This window comes from Bos mutus, chromosome 5 (genome assembly GCF_027580195.1).
Source record: "Bos mutus isolate GX-2022 chromosome 5, NWIPB_WYAK_1.1, whole genome shotgun sequence".
Classification (NCBI taxonomy): Eukaryota; Metazoa; Chordata; class Mammalia; order Artiodactyla; family Bovidae; genus Bos; species Bos mutus.
The window spans coordinates 31,063,231-31,087,200 of NC_091621.1; the positions used below are offsets into that span (position 1 = coordinate 31,063,231).

General features: G+C 39.7%; 1 protein-coding gene across 1 annotated transcript in view; it reads right to left on the reverse strand.

Annotated features, from left to right (window-relative positions):
- Positions 1-23,970, reverse strand: part of SLC2A13 (solute carrier family 2 member 13) — a 535,506-nt gene that overhangs the window by 13,180 nt on the left and 498,356 nt on the right. Inside the window, exons 8-9 of the mRNA XM_070370616.1 lie at positions 6,069-6,190; positions 5,790-5,942 (exon numbers count right to left, since the gene is read on the reverse strand). Of these exons, the coding sequence (XP_070226717.1) occupies positions 5,790-5,942; positions 6,069-6,190 (275 nt within the window). The remainder of the gene's footprint in view (positions 1-5,789; positions 5,943-6,068; positions 6,191-23,970) is intronic.

Sequence of the window (23,970 nt, forward strand, 5' to 3'; positions counted from 1 at the left end):
ACCTGTGGTTAAGCCAACAGAAGTGCAGGCAGGCCTGGGAGGCTGTGACCTGCTTCATGTACCGGGCAAGTCAGTTATGTAACTCATTTTCTTAATTATGCCCCTTTAGGATGAAAATGAAAAAAAAGTCTGTAGCATTTTATTCTAAAGGAAATAAATCTTATTAGAGTCCTTATATTAAGTTTCAGATTAAAACATATTTAATTTAATTATACAAAATGAAAAATTAAAGATTCAACACAGACACTTTAATAATGCTCAACAAGGGATCTATTTAGTCACATGTGCTATAAATAAAGTGATATACTGGTGACATTTTATGATAATTTTTAGTAATAAATATTATTGAATGGGACCCAGACTCTTCTGGGCAGTATAGTTTAGGAAGTAATCAAGACTTGAGGGCTTATGAAACAATAAAAAAGGAACTAAAAGAAGACATGAATATTTCCAGAGAAATACATCATTAGGGCACCTATCTGTTGTCAGGAATATAAACATATAGCTTACATCAATCAGTAACCTGTAGGTTAAAATATAGAGAAATAAACAGAAAAACTCTAACCTGAGCTGAGATATTGTTCCACTAGTGAAAACCTAATGGACAGTGTGCTGACAAGGAAGAAGTCTGGCTTAATGCGAAACAAAAAGCTGCTTCTACTGTGATATTTTTGAAAGAAGCCTGGCTATGCCCTATTTAAATTTTACTTCTGTGGCCTCATGTCTTCCTGACAGAACTGATTCAAGAAGAGGAGCTTTGCTATCAAAAGTCTTACCATGTAGACATTTATTATTTTGTCTATGACTTTCCATTAAAAAATGCTTTCTCAAGAAATAAGTCCATATTTAAATATTTAAGTATTCTCAAGGATCAGAAAATATGGGTAAATATTTATTGTGTTTATATTTATGCTATTAGGAAGATAAGCTTGCAAATTTATGTAAACATTCTAATTGCCAAATGGGATAAAGCTGAACATACTAAATATACATCCAGTTTAAAATGCCAGTGCCTTTCCTTTCCAAGAAAATAAATATTTCTAAATGTTTCAAATCATGTTTGGGAGAGAGAGGAGTTTCATAAAGATTAGAAAAAAAAGCATTAGATAAATAGTTCTAAATAAAACTAAACACCAAATCATAATGTTCATAAGAGAGGAGGAAGAGACATATGATGTTTCCACATATTCATCATTCATTTAAAAGTTCAGCTATGTATTTATTCATTTGACAAACACTTCTGAGTGCTTAATAGGGGATGCCCAGGAAGGCGTGGGGAATATATTGGTGAACAAAGTATAATCCTGGCCTAAGCTCAAGGTCCAGAAGTGAGAGGGTAGATAGAGGAACTGACAAATAGATTTGTTCTTACTAAAAGAAATTATAAGTAGCCAGAATATGGGATGAGGTGAGATGAGGTGAGGTGCACTGAGGAATGGAGGAGAGGATCTGAGAATGGTGGAAGCACTTGTTTTTCAGTTGCTAACTCCTGTCCGACTAGGGACCTCAGGGACTGTAACACATCAGGCTCCTCGGTTTTCCAGTTGCTAACTCCTGTCCGACTAGGGACCTCAGGGACTGTAACACATCAGGCTCCTCGGTTTTCCAATATCCCCCACAGTTTGTGTGAATTCATGTCCACTGAGTCAGTGATGCTATCTAACCATCTCATGCCCTGCTGTGCCCTTCTTCATTTGCCTTCAATCTTTCCCCACATCACCATCTTCTTCAATGAGTTGGCTCTTTGCATCAGGTGGCCAACGTACTGGAGCTTCAGCTTTAGCATCAGTTCTTCCAATGAATATTCAGGGTTGATTTCCTTTAGCATTGACTGGTTTGATCTCTTGAAGTCCAAGGGACTCTCAAGACTCTTCTCCACCATCACAACTGGAAAGCATCAATTTTTCAGCACTCAGTCTTCTTTATGGTCCAACTCTCATATCCATACATGACTACTGGAAAAATCATGGCTTTGACTATATGGACCTTTGTTGGCAAAGTGAGGTCTCTCTTCTTAAATATGCTGTCTAGGTTCATCATAGCTTTCCTTCCAGGGTCAAGTGTCTTTGAATTTCATGGCTGCAGTCACCGTCCCCAGTGATTTTGGAGCCCAAGAAAATAAAATCTGTCACTGCTTCCACTTTTCCCCCTTCTATTTGCCATGAAGTGATGGGACTGGATGCTATGATCTTAGATTTTTGAATGTTGAGTTTCAAGTCAGTCTTTTCACTCTCCTCTTTCACCTTCATCAAGAGGCTCTTTAGTTCCTCTTTGCTTTCTGCCATAAGGGTGGTGGCATCTGTGTATCTGAGGTTGTTGATATTTCTCCCAGCAATCTTGACCCCAACTTGTGCTTCATCCAGCCCAATGTTCATTCATGTGCATTTTGCATGGTGTACTCTGCATAGAAGTTAAATAAGCAGGGTGACAGTATTCAGCCTTGTAATACTCTTTTCAAAAAATTTGAACCAGTTTGTTGTTCTATGCCCAATTCTAATTGTTGCTTCTTGATCTCTTTCTCAGAGACAGGTAAAGTGGTCTGGTATTCCCATCTCTAGGAATTTTCTGCAGTTTGTTGTCATCCACATAGTCAAAGACTTTAGCATAGTCAATGAAGCAGAAGTAGATGTTTTTCTGGAACTTCTTTGCTTTCTCCATGATCCAACAAATGCTGGCAATTTGATGTCTGGTTCCTCTGCCTCTCTGAAACCCAGCTTGTACATCTGGAAGTTCTCAATTAATGATTTGCTGAAGCCTAGCTCAAAGGATTTTGAGCATCGCCTTATTAGCACGTAAAAGGAGCACAATTGTATGGTAGTTTGAACATTCTTTTCCACTGCCCTTCTTTGGGACTGGAGTGAAAACTGACATTTTCTGGTCCTGTGGCTACTGTTAAGTTTTCCAAATTTGCTGACATACTGAGTGCAGCACTTTAACAGCATCATCTTTATGATTTTAAATTGCTCTGATGGAATTCCATCACCTCCACTAGCTTTGTTCCTAGTAATGTTTCCTAAGGCCCTCTTGCCTTCACACTCCAGTTTGTCTCACTCTAGGTGAGTGACCAGTCATAGAGTTTATCTTGGTCATTAAGACATTTTTGTATAGTTCTTTGTACTTCTGCCACCTCTTCTTAATATCCTCTGCTTCTTTTAAGTCCTTAATGTTCCTGTCCTTTATCATGCCCATTCTTTCATGAAATGTTCCATTGATATCTCCAATTTTCTTGATGAGAATCTCTAGTCTTTCCCATTCTTTTGTTTTGCTCTATCTCCTTGCATTGTTCATTTAAGGCCTTCTTATCTCTCCTTGCTATTCTCTGGAACTCTGCATTCAGTTGAATATATCTTTCCTTTTCTCCTTTGCCTTTCACTTCTCTTCTTTACTTATCTATTTGTAAAGCCTCCTTAGCCACTTTGCCTTCTTGTATTCCTTTACCTTTCAGATGGTTTTGGTCAACACCTCCTATACAATGTTACGGACCTCTGTCCATAGTTCTTCTACCAGATCTAATCCGCTAAAAATATTCATCACTTCCAGTGTATAAATCATAAGGGATTTGATTTAGGTCAAACCAGAATGGCCTATTGTTTTTCCCTACTTTCTTCAATTTGAGTATGAATTTGGCAACAAGGAGTTCATGATCTGAGCCACAGTCAGCTCCCAGCCTTGTTTTTGCTGACTGTATAGAGCTTCTCTCCATTTTTGGCTGCAAAGACCACAATCAGTCTGATTTATTTACTGGCCATGTGGTGATGTCCATTTGTAGAGTTGTCTCTTGTGTTGGAAAAGGGTGTTCACTATATATAATCAGTGTGTTCTCTTAACAAATCTCTATTAGTCTTTGTCCTGCTTCATTTTGTACTCCAAGGCAAAATTTGCCTGTTATTCCAGGTATCTCTTGATTTCCTACTTTTAAATTACAATCCCCTAAGATGAAAAGGACATATATTTTTGGTGTTAGTTCTAGAAGGTCTTGTAGGTCTTAATAGAACCCATCAACATCAGCTTCTTCGGCAACAGTGGTTGGGACAAGCATGTGTGCATGCTATGTTACTTCAGTCATGTCCAACTCTTTACAACCTCATGGACTATAGCCTGCCAGGCTCCACTGTCCATGGGATTTTCCAGGCAAGAATACTGGAGTGGGTTGCCATTTTCTCCTCCAGGGATCTTTTTGATCCAGGGATCAAATCCAAGTCTCTTATGTCTCTTGCATTGGCAGGCAGGTTTTTTACCACTAGCATCAACTTCAGCTTCTTTGGCATCAGTGGTTGGGACACAGACTTGGATTACTCTGAGGTTCAATGGTTTGCCTTGGAAAGAAACCACGATCATTCTGTTGTTTTTTAAGCCTGCACCCAAGTACTGCATTTCAGACTCTTTTGTTGACTACGAGGGCGACTCCATTTCTTCTACAGGATTCTTGCCCACAGTAATAGATATAATGCTCATCTGAGTTAAATTCACCCATTCTCTTCCCTTTTAGTTCCCTGATTCCTAAGATTTTGATGTTCAATCTTGCCATCTCCTTCTGGACCATGTCCAATTCACCTTGATTCATGGACCTAACATTCCAAGTTCCTATGCAGTATTGTTCTTTATAGCATCAAACTTTACTTTCACCCTAGACACATTTACAACTGAGTGTTTCCACTTTGGCCCATCCTCTTCATTCTTTCTGGAGCTAGTTGTAATTGTCCTCTGCTCTTCCCAGTAGAATATTGGACACCTTCTGACCTGGTGGGCTCATCTTCTGGTGTCATATCTTTTTGCCTTTTCTTACTGTACATGGGGTACTCCAGGCAAGGCTACTGGAGTGGTTTGCCATCTCCTCCTCTAGTGGACCACATTTTCTAAGAACTGTTCACCATGAACCATCCAACTTGGGTGGCCCTGTACATTATGGCTCATACCTTCACTGAATCATGCAAGTCCCTTCCCCAGGATATGTGATCCATGAAGGGAAGGGTGGGTGAACGGGGGTGGGGGTGGGTTCTAAACAATAGACTTTCAGTATATAATCACGGAGGCCCAGATTAGCATGAAAACCCCTATTTCATCACTTAGAATCCAATCATAACCTATAAACTCATACAGACAATAAAGAAATTCTCTTGCTAAAAAGACACCTTTTCATTTTAGTAAAGATAAACCTGAAGTAGCTTCCCAAAGTTTTTTCCTAACTCAGTCACTTCTCAAGATTGTTTTCTTCGAGTTATGGTCTCTCTACATTTTACATGAACACCTCTGCCACATTTATAGTTTCAGCAGTCATAAGTGCTGGTCTCAGTGGATCCTGAAATACTTTGGTCTGAACAGCAGATATGATAGAGTGGAAGGCACAGTGCGAGCACAACATTTGGGGAGCAACTTTGACCCTACTTTGATTCTACTCTTGGATACAACCCATCCATGTTAAGAGACATTTTCAAGCATGACCCCTAGACTCCAGGATCTTTCTATAATTCTCTGTTGTTTATGTTTTTTCCATTAAACTAAAGGCCTTGTTGTGAGGACTTCCCACTGAGGATAGCTGGGAGATGTTTGGGTCTGAAGTGTAGGTGGGTGAAAGCTATAAAGCACTGAGGGACAAGCAGCAATACTGCTTAGGAAAGGACAGTTCCTCTTATCTTTTCCCAGAAACATTTCTAAGGCTTCTGGGGAATAAGACAGCCTTGCAGAGATATTTATAATAGCAAAAATATAACCATTTAGTTTTTCAATCATGAATGACAGCAAATCTAAAAACAAGAGTAGAAAATAAAAATGAAACTATATTCTCTTACCATAGTATGTAAGATACTCTGCTGTGTGTAAAAATGTCAATGACACCAGAACATTGAAAATCCAATTTATTCCAGATGAACATGCATTTCCTGTGCTTCTTGCCCAAAGGGGATATATTTCAGAATTCACAGTCCAAGGCATTGGTCCCATTCCTGAGAAGTATAAAATGAAGAATTTCAGTAAAGTAGCATGTAAGGAATTTAAAAGAGTAGCTTGTCTTCTCTAAATAGAGACAATTTAATTAAAATAATAATTACAACAATAGAGTCTTTGTTTACCCGGTGCGAAGAAAATAAGATATAAAATAAGGCCCAGAAGTGCAGTCCAGGAGTATGGAGTAGGGCAGAAATTGTAAGCCCAAAATACTTCTTCTGTTTTGAATTTGGTTTCATTTTCACACCTGAAAAGTAAGGCAAGATAAATATTAACTTAGGGTTTTAGGTTATAGTTGCAGAAATTCAATGTATTATCTAGAATGCATTTATAGTTCCTTAATTTCATTAAGGAAAAGAAACCAAGATGTTTCTCTAAAAAATTTTTTTAAAGGAGGATTATATATGTAAGCTGACATGAAACTTTTTAGAGCTGAATATAATTCAAGAACAACACATTGTACATACAACTCAGTAACAAAAAAATAATCTGAATGAAAAATGGGCAGAGGATCATAAGAGACATTTTTCAAAAGAAGACAAACAGATGGTCAGTCAGTTTGTTAGTTTAGCCGCTCAGGTGTGTCCGACTTTTTGCAATCCCATGGCCTGCAGCATGCCAGGCTTCCCTGTCCATCACCAACTCCCGGAGCTTGTTCAAACTCATGTCTGAGTCGGTGATGCCATTCATCCATCTCATCCTGTCTTCCCCTTCTCCTCCTGCCTTCAATCTTTCCCAGTATCAGGGTCTTTTTAATGAGTCCGTTCTTTGCATCAGGTGGCCAAAGTATTGGAGTTTAAGCTTCAGCATCAGTCCTTCCAATGAATATTCAGGACTGGTTACCTTTAGGATGGACTGGTTGGATCTCCTTGCTGTCCAAGGGACTCTCAAGAGTCTTCTCCAACACCACAGTTCAAAAGCATCAATTCTTTGGTCCTCAGCTTTCTTTATTGTCCAACTCACACATCCATACATGACTACTGGAAAAATCATAGCTTTGACTATATGGACCTTTGTCAGCAAAGTAATGTCTCTGCTTTTTAATACACTGTCTAGGTTGGTCATAACTTTTCTTCAAAGGAGTACATGTCTTTTAATTTCATGGCTGCAGTCACAATCTGCAGTGATTTTGGAGCCCAAGAAAATAAATTCTGTCACTGTTTCCATTGTTTCTCCATCTATTTGACATGAAGTGATGGGACTGAATGCCATGATCTTTGTTTTTTGAATATTTGAGTTTTAAGCCAGCTTTTTCACTCTCCTCTTTCACCTTCATCAAGAGGCTCTTCAGTTCCTCTTCACTTTCAGCCATAAGGGTGGTGTCATCTGCATATCTGAGATTATTGACATTTCTCTCTGCAATATGGATTCCAGCTTGTGCTTCATCCAGCCCAGAATTTCACATGATGTACTCTGAATATAAGTTAAATAAGCAAGGTGACACTATGCAGCCTTGACGTACTCCTTTCCCAATTTGGAACCAGCCCATTGTTCCATGTCTGGTTCAACTGTTGCTTCTTGACCTGCATACAGATTTCTCAGGAGGCAAGTCAGGTGGTCTAGTATTCCCATCTCTTTACCAATTTTCCACAGTTTGTTGTGATTCACACAAAGACTTTAGTGAAGTCAATGTTTTTTCTGGAATTCTCTCGCTTTTCCTATGATTCAACAGATGTTGGCAATCTGATCTCTGGTTCTTCTGCCTTTCCTAAATTCAGCTTGAACATCTGGAAGTTCACAGTTCACATGTTGCTGAAGCCTGGCTTGGAGAATTTTGAGCATTACTTTACTAGCGTGTGAGTTGAGCACAATTGTGCAGTAGTTTGAATAGTCTTTGGCATTGCCTTTCTTTGGGATTAGAATGAAAACTGACCTTTTCCAGTCCTGTGGCCACTGATGAGTTTTTCAAATTTGCTGGCATACTGAGTGCAGCACATTCACAGCATCATCTCTCAGGATTTGAAATAGCTCAGCTGGAATTCCATCACATCTACTAGCTTTGTTCATAGTGATGCTTCCTAAGGCCCACTTGACTTCACATTCCAGGATGTCTGACTCTATGTGATCACACCACCATGGTTATCTGGATCAATAAAATCATTTTTGTATAGTTCTTCTGTGCATTCTTGTCACCTCTTCTTAATATCTTCTGTTTCTATTATGTCTACTGTTTCTGTCCTTTATGTGCCCATCTTTGCATGAAATGTTCCCTTGGTATCTCTAATCTTCTTGAAGAGATCTCTAGTCTTTCCCATTCTATTGTTTTCCTCTATTTCTTTGATTGATCTTTGAGGAAGGCTTTCTTATCTCTCCTTGCTATTCTTTGGAACTCTGTATTCAGATGGGTATATCTTTCCTTTTTCCTTTGTCTTCACTTCTCTTCTTTTCTCAGCTATTTGTAAGGCCTCCTCAGACAACCATTTTCCCTTTTTGAATTTCTTCTTCTTGGGGATAATTTTGATTATCACCTCCTGTACAGTGATATGAACCTCCATCCATAGTTCTTCAGGTACTGTATCAGATATAATCCCTTGAATCTATTTGTTACTCCCACTGTATAATCCTAAGGGATTTGATTTAGGTCATACCTGAATATTCTAGTGGTTTCCCCTACTTTCTTCAATTTAAATCTAAATTTTGCAATAAGGTGTTTATGATCTGAGCAACAATCAGCTCCTGGTCTTGTTTTTGCTGACTGTATAGAACTTCTCCATCTTTGGTTACAAAGAATATAATCAATCTGATTTCAGTATGGATGGTACACATGGGCAACAAGTTCATGAAAAGATGCCCAGCATCACTATTTATCTGAGATATGTGAATCAAAACCACAACGAGATACTGCCTCATATTTGGCAGAATAACTATCATCAATAAGACAAGAAATAAAAAGTGCTGGCAAGAGAGAACGCTTGTGCATTGTTGGTGTGTATATAAATTGGTGCAGCAGTATGGTAACAGTATCGAGATTCTTTAAAAACTTAAAAATGAAACTACCATACAATCCAGCAATTCTACTTCTGGGTATTTATCCAGAGTAAACAAAAATGCCAACTTGAAAAAAAAAATATCTGCTCCATCCTGTTCACCTCAGTATTTTCTTCAATAGCCAAGATTGTGGAAACAACCTAAGTGTTTGTCAATAGATGAATGGATAAAGAAAAATGTGGTGTGTGTGTACACACACATGCACATAGACACACACACATACATATAGTATATACATATATATAGTCAGTTCAGTTGCTCAGTTATGTCCAACTCTTTGCATTCCCGTGGGCTGCAGTATGCCAGGCTTTGCTGTCCATCACCAACTCCAAGAGCTTGTTCAAACTCATGTCCATCAAGTCGGTGATGCCATCCATCCATCTCATCCTCTGTCTTCCCCTTATTCTCCTGCCTTCAATCTTTCCCAGCATCAGGGGCTTTTTAATGAATCAGTTCTTCGTATCAGGTGACCAAAGTATTGGAGTTTCAGCTTCAGCATCAGTCCTTCCAGTGAATATTCAGTGTTGATTTCCTTTAGGATTGACTAATTTGATCTCCTTGCTGTCCAAGGGACTCTCAAGAGTTTTCTCCAACACCACAGTTCAAAAGCATCAATTCTTTGGTCCTCCAAAGAATTTTTTGGAGAATCTTTCTTTATTGTCTAACTCACACATCCATACATGACTACTGGAAAAATCATAGCTTTGACTATATGGACCTTTGTGAGCAAAGTAATGTCTCTGCTTTTTAATATGCTGTCTAGGTTGGTCATAGCTTTTCTTCCAAAGAGGGAGCATCTTTTAATTTCATGGCTGCAGTCACCATCTGCAGCGATTTTGGACCCCAAGAAAATAAAGTCTGTTATTGTTTCCATTATCTGCCATGAAGTGATGCTCAGTCTTTCCATTCCACTCAAGACAACATGGATGGACCTTGAGAACATTACGCTTAGTGAAATAACCCAGAAAAAGACAAATACCATATGATCTCATTTGTATATGTAATCTTAAAAAAAAAAATAAGGAGCTCATGGATACAGAGAACAGATCGGTGGTCATCAGGAGTGGGAAATAGTGTGGAGTGAAATAGGCCAAAAGACACAGACTTCTGGTTATAAAATAAAAAGTCATGAGGAGGTAGTGTGTGGCATGGCTGTAGTTGTTGTTCAGTCATTAAGTCGTGTCTGACTCTGTAACTCCATGGATGGCAGCATGCCAGGCTTCCCCATCCTTCACTATCTCCCTGAGTTTCCTCAAACTCATGTCTATTCAGTCAGCGATGCCATCCAACCATCTCATCCTCTGTTGTCCCCTTCTCCTCTTGCCCTCAATCTTTCCCAGCATTAAGGTCTTTTCCAATGATTTGGTTCTTTGTATCAAGTGGCCAAAGTGCGGCATGGTAGCCATAGTTAATAATACTGTATTGCATAGAGTAGATCTTAAAAGTTCTTAAGAAAAAAATTATGAATATGGGTAGAGATGGATGTTATCTAGACTTATTGTGGTGATCACTTCCCAGTATACCTTAATGTTGAATCATTATATTGTACTCCTGAAACTAATATAATGTTATATATGTAAATTATACCTTAAAAAAGACCATTGTGTTTCATATCCATTTCAAATATCAGACATAATTTCTAGTTAGTCTTTGAGGGCTGCAGTAACATTTTAAAAAGCATTGAAAGTCAGTATGTTGTAAAGCTTTAGATTTTGAAGTAAGGGCAAAAATTCAAATTCTAGAACCAGAATATTTCATTTGTAAAATGGGGGAAAATGCCTTACTGGTAATTTTAAGGATTAGAAGGATCACCTGTAAAGGGGTGATAAGGTAGTATGGGCAGGGAGCAATGCTTATATCTTATTTAAAATAACTCTTTACCTTCCTGCTACACGTACTTGCTTCTCTAGCAGGCACTCTCTGCTGACTTTGCATCTGAAGACCTGAGCAACCTGAAAAACATTCTTCTACTGTTATTTCTTATGCTATTGTTCTATCTCCATCAACCTCTATCTTTGAACCTTGACATCTAAGCTCTGTCCTTATTGCTGTGTTTATGATCTCCATCATAACACCCTGTCTTGATGCCTGGTCAGTTATCTTCTCCACCCCTCTCATCCTCTGCCATATTCATTTACGTTTATTTCTGGCCCATCTGATACCTTAGCTTCATAGTTCCTTACTTAACCTTTGAAACTGTGGAAAGGGCATTATAAGTAGCTTGACTATTTTACTTCAGGGTCTCAAACGTACCTCATTCCTTTTGATGATAAGCATGTTATTTATTTCTAGTACCCAAATCACATCTTTAGACTCTCGATTCCTCTCAGTATTCAGTTACATCATTGTTCAACTCAGACCATGCCAATATCATCTTTACTGACGTCTAGAATCCATCTTTCATTCTTCCATGCTTGCCTGTCATTCTCATAGTTTCAGTTCCAAACTCTGTGCAGGACCATTAACTTCCTTTAATAACCACTTTTCAGAAGTTGCATAAAATTATGAAACCATCCTGCTGACATCTATTAAAAGTTCATGCTATTTCTCCTCAGATGGGTTCCTAATAATGATGATGATGATTATTTACTGTCTTCTCTGTTGAATTTTCTGCTTATTTTAAACATTGAATAAACTTTTGGTCAACTGTTGCCTCAATTAATTAAAATACTTCTTACTATCCTCTAGTCTTGAAATCTTTCCCACCTTTCCTGGGTTTGAAGAACTTGCCTCCATTTTCATAAAAATTGAAGACTTTCCACGTAAATTCCCTCAATTTTTCTCTGTTGGACCTTTACATTTATCTTATTTCAGGTTCTTCTCCTACTTTGAATGGTAACATGTCTCTTGCCTGTTCTAAGGACAGACCTTCCTATTAGTGGTTCTACATTTGCTTCTGTTTCCTCTACAGTATGTTCCGTCAGTAGTCAGTTCTCTTTATGCCATCTTTAGTTTCTTCCTACTTGAGCCTACCCTCTATTTACAACACACAAAAATTACTCCTATTAAAATCTTTCATCCCTTTCATATTACTACTACTAGCTCATCTGAAATTACAAAGTAGTTTACAGTAGTGAGGTCCTCATCCACAGACACTCCCCTGATTTTTACTCACGCCCTATTTTCTCTGAATTGTTCACCCCAAACTGATGGCCTCTTAATCCTCAACTATAATTACCTTGCCTTAATTCTGAGGCTCTTTGATTACCCTGTGGTAGTTGATATTGCTGAAAACCCTCCTGCCTTCTCTTTCCCCTTTACTTTTATATCAATATATCCATCTCAACTCTCTGATGTATTTGTCTTCATTGCCTTTTAAAATGCCTCTTCCTCCCCTCAGCCTCTAAATACAGATGTTCTCGCAGGTTCTGGTTTGGGGTTTATACCTTCTCCCTTAATCATTTCATCTAATTTTAGGGATTTTGATATCCACATAAATGCTCACTTACAGGGAACCTAGCCTTGACCTTTTCCTCAAGCTCCATTAATTGAATTTACATATGTGCTGAACATCCATGTCTAGATTTCCTGCCAAGACTACAGTGGAATGCATTATCTTCTATAGGAGGTAGAGTGAAGCTATTATGAGTTCATATCATAACTCTACCACTTATAAGCCAAGCTCATTCATTCAAACATTTATATAGTGAACACTTTTTTATGTGTCAGATATTGGAGATATGCTATGCTATGCTATGCTAAGTCACTTCAGTCATGTCCGACTCTGTGCGACCCCATAGACGGCAGCCCACCAGGCTCCCCCGTCCCTGGGATTCTCCAGGCAAGAACACTGGAGTGGGTTGCCATTTCCTTCTCCAATGCATGAAAGTGAAAAGTGAAAGTGAAGTCGCACAGTCATGTCCGACTCTTAGCGACCCCATGGATTGCAGCCAACAGGCTCCTCCATCCATGGGATTTTCCAAGCAAGAGTACTGGAGTGGGGTGCCATTGCCTTCTCCGATTAGAGATATAGTTATAAACAAAATAAAAACCCTTTGTATTTGTGGAAACTAGAGTTTAGTGAGTACAGGCACAGTCATGTTTTCTGATCTTTAAAACAGGAGAAAAGACTATTATCATAGGCTGTTGGCAACATTAAATGTGGTGATGCATATTGAGTGCCAACCACACTACCTGGCATGTAGTAAATGCACAATACATATTATTTTAATAGTGCCTCTCATGACATTTCTCTGAGTTGAAACAGAGTTGAAATTAGTTAAAATCATGTTTTTCTTATTCATCTCTCTTTAAATTCTCTATACTTTTGAAAGTGAAAGTTGCTCAGTTGTGTCTGACTCTTTGCAACCCAATGGACTATATAGTCCACGGACTTCTCCAGGCCAGATACTGGAGTGGTAGCCTTTCCTTTCTCCAGAGTATCTTCCCAACTGAGGGATCAAACCCAGGTCTCCCGCATTGCAGGCAGATTTTTTTTACTAGCTGAGCCACCAGGGAAGCAAAAGTAAAGAAGGGTGGCTAAGAGAATGAACTCTGGGACTGACATCCTACTTTCAAAATCTATATGAGGACACTCAGATTTGAAGCTCATATGTATGTGATCTAGGCACTTAACTTCTAAAAGTCTGCATCCTCACCCGTGAAATAAGGATTTTCCTGGTAGCTGTGTCAGAGATATTTTGAGGCATGTGTGAGTTAATATATGCAATGAATTTTGCAAGAAATCATAATTATCTTTCCTAGACATAATTTTTTGAATTTGACTCTTCCTTTCTATTTTCATTCATATCAACTTAATTCAGACTCTGGAGTGTTTGTTTCACCAACTGTATCTGGCTGTGGCAGACCTTAGTATAGGGCCTTTATGAGTCTCTACCTGTGTATTTCCTGATGTTCATGCTTGTGGGTCATCCTCTCTCCTTAAGTGTGGGGGTGACCTTTGATTTGTTGGCTAAAAACCAACAGAATGTGGTAAAAGTGACAGGACATATGTGATTAAGATTATAGTGCTATTTAGCTGAAGTCTCTCATTTCCTTGTTGGCTCTGAAAAAGCAACATTTCAATGCCAGTATTGAAATGCTCATGGCAGGAGCTGAGAGAAATCTTTAGGAGCTGAGGATAGCCTTTGGTTAACAGCTGGCAAGAAACAAGAGTCATTAGTACAAAAGCTACAGAATTCTGCTAGCAAGAGCTAATCCTTTCCTAACTGAGCTGCAGATGAAACTACAGACCCAGCCAACATTGACTGTAACCTTGTGAGACCCTAAGCAGAAGACCTAGCTAAGCTATGCCTAGACTCCTGATCCATAGAAACTGATTATCATACATGTGGGTTGCTTAAAGCTGCTAACCTAATATTGTGGTAAGACTGTTTTTCAGCAATAGAAAACAAATAGAGTCTCAATTATTTTTCCCCGCTTCTCACATTACTTTCTTCAAAGTACTAATCCACCAAGCTGAGCTCTTTAGAGTATTGTTCATGCCACCTCACAGCTTAAAACACATCATCCTCCTTATTCCAAATGCCCATGAAATGCAGCCTGCAAAATTTGGCTGTAGCTTACCTTATCTTGTGAGGGCTTCCTTGGTGGCTCATTGGTAAAGAATCTGCCTGTGATGCAGACTAGGGATTGATTGCTGGATCAGGAAGATTCTCTGAAGAAGGGAATGGCTACCTACTCTAGTATTCTTGCCTGGGAAATCCCATGGGCAGAGGAGTCTGGTAGGCTACAGTCCCTTGGGTAGCAAGAGTCAGACATGACCTAGCAACTAAACCACCACCACCACCACCACCAAACCTTGAGGGATGAATGATTAGAAGAGGAGAGTATGACCTCAGGGAAGCTGGTGACTCCCTTCCCTTCATGTATTCTGTACTGTGTACACAATCCTTTTCTCCAGCTAAACTAGACTACTTATTTTCCGAACCTACCTTCCAGACTCAGCATCTTGTACTCATGCCATTTCTTCTAACGAAAGGCAAATTCTCACTCCTGATTTCTACTATCAGAATCTACCTAGCCCTCAAGGCTAGTACAGATGCCACCCATTCAACCTGTCTGAAATATTCTTCCTCCTCTCAGTGCCTTTTCATTTTCCTCATCTATACCCACTGCAGTGTTCTTGCCTGGAGAATCCCAGGGGTGGGGGAGCCTGGTGGGCTGCCGTCTATGGGGTCGCACAGAGTCGGACATGACTGAAGCGACTTAGCAGCAGCACACTGTTATCACACAGTGCTTTGTATTATGCTATCTGAATGTACTCCCTCTTCTACCGTCCTGAGCTCTCATCCCAGGCAGCACAGCACAAAAGTTAAGTACACAGGGTCTAGCATCCGGCTGCACAGTTCAGTATCTCAGTTCTGCCACTTACCCACTGTTTACCTTTGGGAAAGTTACCTTGGTTTTATAATCTGTAAAATGTATCTGTGTGTGCTAAGTCACTCAGTCATGTCTGACTCTTTGTGACTCTATGGGCTACAGCCCACCAGGCTCTTCTGTCCATGGGATTCTCCAGGCAAAAAATACTGGAGAGGGTTGACATGCCCTCCTCCAGGGGATCTTCCCAACCCAGGGATCTAATCTGAGTCTTATGTCTCCTGCATTGGCAAGCAGGTTCTTTACAACTAGCATCATCTGGGAAGCCCATTTGTAAAGTAAGAGTCCTTAACAATAGACTTGTTACAAAGATTGATTGCTCAAATTAATTGACAAAGCAATTTATCTGTTTGCCAAAGAACAGTCATTTTTGTATTCCCCTCCCTTTAAAAAATCTCAACCACTAGTCTATACTGGAACTCTGTATAGAGAACAATGGTCATTGAATGATGAAGCCTTCACATTTGTTTAATGATGAGTAGTAAACAGCATTAGCAATCCCCTGTTCAGTAATCCTCCACTTTCACTTACCACCAGTCAAATAATATTTTGGCTTATGAAGATCTTAAAATGAGAGAATAGGATAGAAAGTGGGAGGGGGAGGGGAATGATGGGAGAAAGGGAAGGAGGAGAAGGAAAGGGAAAAGACAGATTGCTGAGGACAGAAATACAAATAATCAGATCACTAAAATTCACTGAAAAACTCTATTCACTATTTACAACTCATTATTATCAAAGTTCCTTGTATGATTGCTTGCTGAACAATGGAAAGCAGGATCTTTTCAGGTAGACTCTTGCTTGCTGTGATGTGGCTTTCAACCATCTGGACACACACATTTATACACATAAAAGGCTAACTCCTCTTCATTCTCATGCTGATTTTAGGAAAGCGCTGCGCTGCAGCATGGACCTGGCAGAGTTACTTACCCAGCAATACGCAGACAGCTAATGACTAAGAATGTGACATCATACATGACCTTCAAAATATAAACACTAGAAATTCCAACTAAAAAATAAAAGTGTATATTCCAAGTGTTATTGCAAAATACCCTCACGCTTTCCTGGCTTAGTGACTGCTGGTGGAAGAACACAATGCTCTGGGGAAAGAACAAAAGTACTTTGCCATAAGTGTGTGGGTTGGGATTAGAAAGAGTCATGCTCTCTGATGAGGCACCTTCTCATCACATCCTAGAGCAAAACCAGAAAATAATTGCAATAATAGTAGCTGAGAAGAGAGTGCTGCAGTGAACAAAGAAGAATCATATGCAAGCAAGCAAAATGGTCTCATTTTGGTGGAGTGAGAGAACTACTCTTTGCTAGCAGACTAGACTAAGACTTGATATGTAGATAAGAACAAAAAAGATTAGTTTCCTGTTCCAGCAGTGACGTCCACAGTGCTTCCCTTAATAATGCATCTAGAAATTAACAGCTTTCTTTGAAGGTAGAACAATTCTCGCTTGCCTACTCAACACCTACTCCAAAATCAGTTCATACGTAGAGCTATTTCTGCCTATTTTTTGGTGTTATTTCTCCATCACATCTCTAAACAGTTTTAAACCAAAGAAATAACCAAAGGAACTAAGTGGTGCAATTTGCTCTTGCCACAATTAGCCGTACATAACTTATTCCTTGCTTCCTACACAGTACATGCTTTTTGTATTGTTCCTTTATTCAGTATGATGAAATTATTTATGTGCTTCATGTTCATGCATGGGGGATGGAAGAAAATATGACTTGTTTTTATAGCACAAAACTTCAAATTTTATCTTTCCAATCTTAATCACTGAGAAATCTACAGAATTTTGCCACCTTCCCAGAAGAGTTTATGAAAGACTTAGGGTTTTGGATTTTCTGTATGGCTCAGGAAATTCAAACAGGGGCTCTGTATCAACCTAGAGGAGTGGGATGAAGAGGGAGATGGGAGGGAGGTTCAAAAGGGAGGGGATATTTGTATACCTATGGCTGATTCATGTTGAGGTTTGACAGAGAGTAACAAAATTCTGGAAAGCAATTATCCTTTAATTAAAAGGAAATAAATTTTTTTTAAAAGATGGGGTTTTGGAGAAAGGAAGGAATAGTTTACTACAATTTTGTGACACAGCTACCATTCTTCTACTGGCTTACTGCACAGGCTTCACTTGTCAATTCATTACTGTGAAGTGTTAGGAAGCAAGATTTCATCTCCAATTCCTGACGCAGAACTGTGATTTCTTTAAAGAAGATCATTAAGCTATCACCTCAAAACCAAATGGATACTGCTAAGGGTTAAATCTCATAGTTCTTTATAGGAATTTATGGTCTGATTACACATGGTAATAGTCTAATGGTGGTGGTAGAGAGGTACCTAGAAAAGGACAGAGTACCTCCCCAGGAAAGGGCATTTTCACTTTTGTCTGGGAAGAAATAAACACAGTGTCAATCAATCAGAGGACTAGGATGATATAAATCTACAAGTACCCTTAGCCATGAGAAATTTTGATTTTGGAGCATCCAATCAGAAAAAATTACTTTAACAAACTTGAATCATTACTCCTCAGACAGTGTAACTTCTGTTTACTAGTGTAATTCCTACATAATAGACTAACATGAAACAAACTTTTGCCAAGTCTGGCAATACAGCATTTAAACTGTAAAATGTGTCGAGTTCAACAATTTTAAAGAAAAGTATAGCTCCTGGCATGTAGTATGCAGACCATGGTGAACATCTTGGTCTTGGATTATTCTCTATAGTCAAGCCTTTCCCCCTATTTTCATGTTTCATATTTTTCTTACATAAAGGTAAGTTGAAAAAAAAATCATCTATTATCTTTTGTTAATTACTGTTGTTTTCTTTTAAAAATAAAACCTTTAGAATTATTGAGATGATTAAACACAGACATGGGTAAATTTCAAAAGCACTAGAAATTTAGAGCTAAAGCCATTTCTAAAAATGAATCAATAAAGTTTTATTTATATATAAATCACTGTACAGTTGTGAGAGCTGGACTATAAAGAATGAAGAACATCAAAAAATTGATGCCTTTGAACTGTGGTGCTGGAGAAGACTCCTGAAATTCCCTTGGACTGCTAGGAGATCAAAGCAGGCGATCTTAAGGGAGATCAACCCTGAATATTCACTGGAAGGACTGAAGCTAAAGCTGAAGCTCCAGTATTTAGATCATCTGATGCAAACAGACAACTCACTGGAAAAGTCCCTAATGCTAGGAAAGACTGAGGGCAGAAGGAGAAGAGGGTGTCAGAGGATGAGATGAGATGGATGGACAGCATCACCGATGGAATGAACATGAACTTGGGCAAACTCTGGGAGATGCTGAAGGACAGGGAGGCCTGTGTGCTGCAGCCCATGGGGTTGCAGGGAGTTGGACATGACTATGTGGCTGAATAACAACAACAACACTGAATCTAAGCCATATACCAGTATGTTGGCTACCTTATATGCCCTAATATGGGGAAAAGATGGACAGAATATGAGTGGGCAAACAAATGAAAATAATAGCAATACTTAAAGCTGATGAAGATTCAGTGATATTGGTATAGTCTTTAATTCTGGTAAGAGTTTAACTTGGTGTAACTTCCTTTTGGTTTCCCTGGTGGCTCAGATGGTAAAGCATCTGCCTACAATGTGGGAGACCTGGGTTCAATCCCTGGGTCAGGAAGATCTCCTGGAGAAGGAAATGGCACCCCACTCCAGTGTTCTTGCCTGGAAAATCCCATGGACGGAGGAGCCTGGTAGGCTACTGTCCATGGGGTCACAAAGAGTTTGACACAACAGAGCGACTTCACTTCACTTCAACTTCCTCTTGGAATGAATCTGGCAGTTTTACATAAGAATATTCAAGGCTGTAAATTGTCACCCTGTTTATTTAACTTATATGCAGAGTACATCATGAGAAACGCTGGACTGGAAGAAACACAAGCTAGAATCAAGATTGCCGGGAGAAATATCAATCACCTCAGATATGCAGATGACACCACCCTTATGGCAGAAAGTGAAGAGGAACTCAAAAGCCTCTTGATGAAAGTGAAAGTGGAGAGTGAAAAAGTTGGCTTAAAGCTCAACATTCAGAAAACGAAGATCATGGCATCCGGTCCCATCACTTCATGGGAAATAGATGGGGAAACAGTGGAAACAGTGTCAGACTTTATTTTTTGGGGCTCCAAAATCACTGCAGATGGTGACTGCAGCCATGAAATTAAAAGATGCTTACTCCTTGGAAGGAAAGTTATGACCAACCTAGATAGCATATTCAAAAGCAGAGACATTACTTTGCCAACAAAGGTTCATCTAGTCAAGGCTATGGTTTTTCCTGTGGTCATGTATGGATGTGAGAGTTGGACTGTGAAGAAGGCTGAGTGCCGAAGAACTGATGCTTTTGAACTGTGGTGTTGGAGAAGACTCTTGAGAGTCCCTTGGACTGCAAGGAGATCCAACCAGTCCATTCTGAAGGAGATCAGCCCTGGGATTTCTTTGGAAGGAATGATGCTAAAGCTGAAACTCCAGTACTTTGGCCACCTCATGTGAAGAGTTGACTCATTGGAAAAGATTCTGATGCTGGGAGGGATTGGGGGCAAGAGGAGAAGGGGACGACAGAGAATGAGATGGCTGGATGGCATCACTGACTCGATGGACGTGAGTCTGAGTGAACTCTGGGAGTCGGTGATGGACAGGGAGGCCTGGCGTGCTATGGTTCATGGGGTCGCAAAGAGTCGGACACGACTGAGCAACTGATCTGATCTGAATTCATACCCAATTATTCCTGACCCAAAGTGTCATTCCTGAAATGTATCCTTAGGAAATCATCTAAATGGAAAAATATTGTATGCTGGAAGATACACTGTCACTGTGCTTTTATTTATCACAGGCATAAAATAGTTAAATAATTAGAAATAATGAAGATATTTCTTCATTATTCTTCACTACATTCATTATTCTTCATTCTTTCTTCATATTTTTTCACTACAATGGAGGATAGTTAAGTCAATTAGGGTACCACAGCTGAATAGAATAAAGGAGCCATTAAAATAATAGTTATAAGTTAGGGCAAGACACAGAGAATGGTCTGGGTTTGAAGACTGGTCAAAATGTCTTAGATTTGACTTCAGTTACTTTCATTTTGGTATCAAATTGGCAAACAGTACAATGGATAGTACAATTATGGACACAAATAAGAGGACATGGTCCCTGGTTGCCTCTCTGTTCCTCCCAGCCATGTCTCTGACGTTCTGCAGTGACTGTAAAGAATCACCAAGTCAGAGGAGCCCTCAACTCTGCCTTGGAGAGAGTTCTCATCAGCTTCAAGGTTCAACCCCATTTCATGTAAGAAAATTTCTTCACTGTACTACTTAATAAGAAAATACTTCACCATTCCTTTTCTTACTGCATCATCACACCTACAGCCAGCCCTGTTGTGGTCTACTTTGTAAAGATTACCTGGAATCTTTACATGTGGAAACATGGGAAATGCCATGAAATTGGCAGTGTGGGGACATCAAACTCAAAATATTATCTAGAATATAAGGTTATGTGGGTAGGACTAAATGGAAGAATGGATAATTGAGGGGAAAGTACATCTACTAAGATGATGATTGTTTTCACTTTTGAATTCATAGTTCAAAACTTTAGTGACTCATAGGACAAAAGATCAGAGGCTGCAACAGGCACAGGAGCAGCTGAGAGGAGCTACCCCACATCAGGGGTCGGGGGCAGCGGCCGAGAGGAGCTACTCTGCTTCCAAGGTAAGAAGCAGCGGCTATGCTTTGCACGTCCAAAGTAAGAGAAACCCAAGTAAGACGGTAGGCGCTGAGAGAGGGTGTCAGAGGGCACACAGACTGAAACCACAACCACAGACAACTAGCCAATCTGATCACACAGACCACAGCTTTGTCTAACTCAAGGAAACTAAGCCACGCCATATAGGGCCACTCAAGATGGATGGGTCATGGTGGAGAGGAACGACAGACTGTGGTAAATTGGAGAAGTGAATGGCAAACCACTTCAGTATTCTTGCCTTGAAAACCCTATGAACAGCATGAAAAGGCAAAAAGATAGGACACTGAAAGATGAACTCCCCAGGTCGGTAGGTGCCCAATATGCTACTGGAGATCAGTGGAGAAGTAACTCCAGAAAGAATGAAGGGATGGAGCCAAACAAAAACAACACCGAGCTGTGGATGGGACTGGGGATAGAAGCAAGGTCCAAAGCTGTAAAGAGCAATATTGCACAGGAACCTGGAATGTTGGGTTCATGAATCAAGGCAAATTGGAAGTGGTCAAACAGGAGATGTCAAGAGTGAACATCAACATTCTAGTAATCAGCAAACTAAGATGGACTGGAATGGGAGAATTTAACTCAGATAACCATTATATCTACTACTGTGGGCAGGAATCCCTTAGAAGAAATGGAATAGCCATCATGGTCAATAAGAGAGTCAGAAATGCAGTACTTGGATGTGATCTCAAAAATGACAGAATGACCTCATTTGTTTCCAAGGCAAACCATTCAATATCACAGTAATCCAAGTCTATGCCCTGACCAGTAATGCTGGTCAGACTGAAGCTGAAGTTGAACGGTTCTACGAAGACCTACAAGACCTTCTAGAACTAACACCCCAGAAAGATGTCCTTTTCATTATAGGGGACTGTAATGCAAAAGTAGGAAGTCAAGAAACACCTGGAGTAATAGGCAAATTTTGCCTTGGAGTACAGAATGAAGCAGGGCAAAGGCTAATACAGTTCTGCCAAGAGAATAGCTGTGAAAAGAAGAGAAGCAAAAAGCAAAGGAGAAAAGGAAAGATATACCCATTTGAATGCAGAGTTCCAAAGAAGAGCAAAGAGAGATAATAAAACCTTCCTCAGCAACCAATGCAAAGAAATAGGGGAAAACAATAGAATGGAAAAGACTAGAGATCTCTTCAAGAAAATTAGAGATACCAAGGGAACATTTCATGCAAAGATGGGCTCAATAAAGGACAGAAGTGGTATGGACCTAACAGAAGCAGAAGATATTAACTACCACACAATTGCACTCAACTCACACGCTAGTAAAGTAATGCTCAAAATTCTCCAAGCCAGGCTTCAGCAACATGTGAACCGTGAACTTCCGGATGTTCAAGCTGGTTTTAGAAAAGGCAGAGGAACCAGAGATCAAATTGCCAACATCTGCTGGATCATCAAAATAGCAAGAGAGTTTAAGAAAAACATATATTTCTGCTTTATTGAATATGCCAAAGTCTTTGACTGTGTGGATCACAATAAACTGGAAAATTCTGAAGGAGATGGGGATACCAGACCACCTGACCTGCCTCTTAAGAAACCTGTATGCAGGTCAGGAAGTAACAGTTAGAACTGGACATGGAACAACAACAGACTGGTTCCAAATAGGAAAAGGAGTACGTCAAGGCTGTATATTGTCACCCTGCTTATTTAACTTATATGCAGAGTACATCATGAGAAACGCTGGGCAGGAGGAAGCACAAGCTGGAATCATGATTGCTGGGAGAAATATCAACAACCTCATATATGCAGATGAAACCACCATATATGCATGAAACCATGCAGATGAAAGTGAAGAAGAACTAAAGAGCCTCTTGATGAAAGTGAAAGAGGAGAGTAAAAATGTTGGCTTAAAGCTCAACATTCAGAAAACTAAGATCATGGCATCTGGTCCCATCACTTCATGGGAAATAGATGGGTTAACAGTGGAAACAGTAGCTGACTTTACTCTTTTGGGCTCCAAAGTCACTGCAGATGGTGATTGCAGCCATGAAGTTTAAAAAAAAAAAACACGCTTACTCCTTGGAAGGAAAGTTATGACCAACCTAAACAGCATATTGAAAACCAGAGACATTACTTTGCGAATAAAGGTCCCTCTAGCCAAGGCTATGGTTTTTCCAATTGTTGTGTATGGATGTGAGAGTTGGACTATAAAGAAAGCTGAGTGCTGAAGAATTGATGCTTTTGAACTGTTGTGTTGGAGAAGACTCTTGATGGTCCCTTGGACTGCAAGGAGATCCAACCAGTCCACCCTAAAGGAAATCAGTCTTGGGTGTTCATTGGAAGGACTGATGTTGAAGCTGAAGTTCCAATACTTCACCTGATGCAAAGAGCTGACTCATTGGAAAAGACCCTGATGCAGGGAAAGTTGAGAGCAGGAGGAGAAGGGGACGACAGAGGATGAGATAACTGGATGGCATCACTGACTCAATGGACATGAGTTTGGGTAGACTCTGGAAGTTGGTGATGGATAGGGAGGCCTGGCCTGCTGCAATTCATGGGGTCGCAAATAGTTGGACACGACTGAGAAACTGAACTGAATTGAACTGAGGACAACTAATCTTGGGATTCTTTTTCCATTTTTTTTTTTTCACTCTAAAATTTTTCCCATACTAAAGGCAGACATTAAAGTTATTAGCCATTCTGCTTTGACTGGCACTGAAAGGAAGGGAAATCTTGCCTTTGAATTACATATGTTCTCCATCATGCTGTTCCTTCATATTGTGCAAAATGCTTCAAAAGCTTTGGTTGGCATATTTGTATACCATAGTCATCGCTAACACTGTTTCCCTTCTCAGGAATCTCACAAGGCCCATCTCTACACACAGCTTGGGGGAGTGGGGGAGAGGTCTCCCATATGCAAATAGTAATACTGTGTCCCATAAACTGCCTGCCTGGATATAACTATGTTTGACACCAATGCATCAA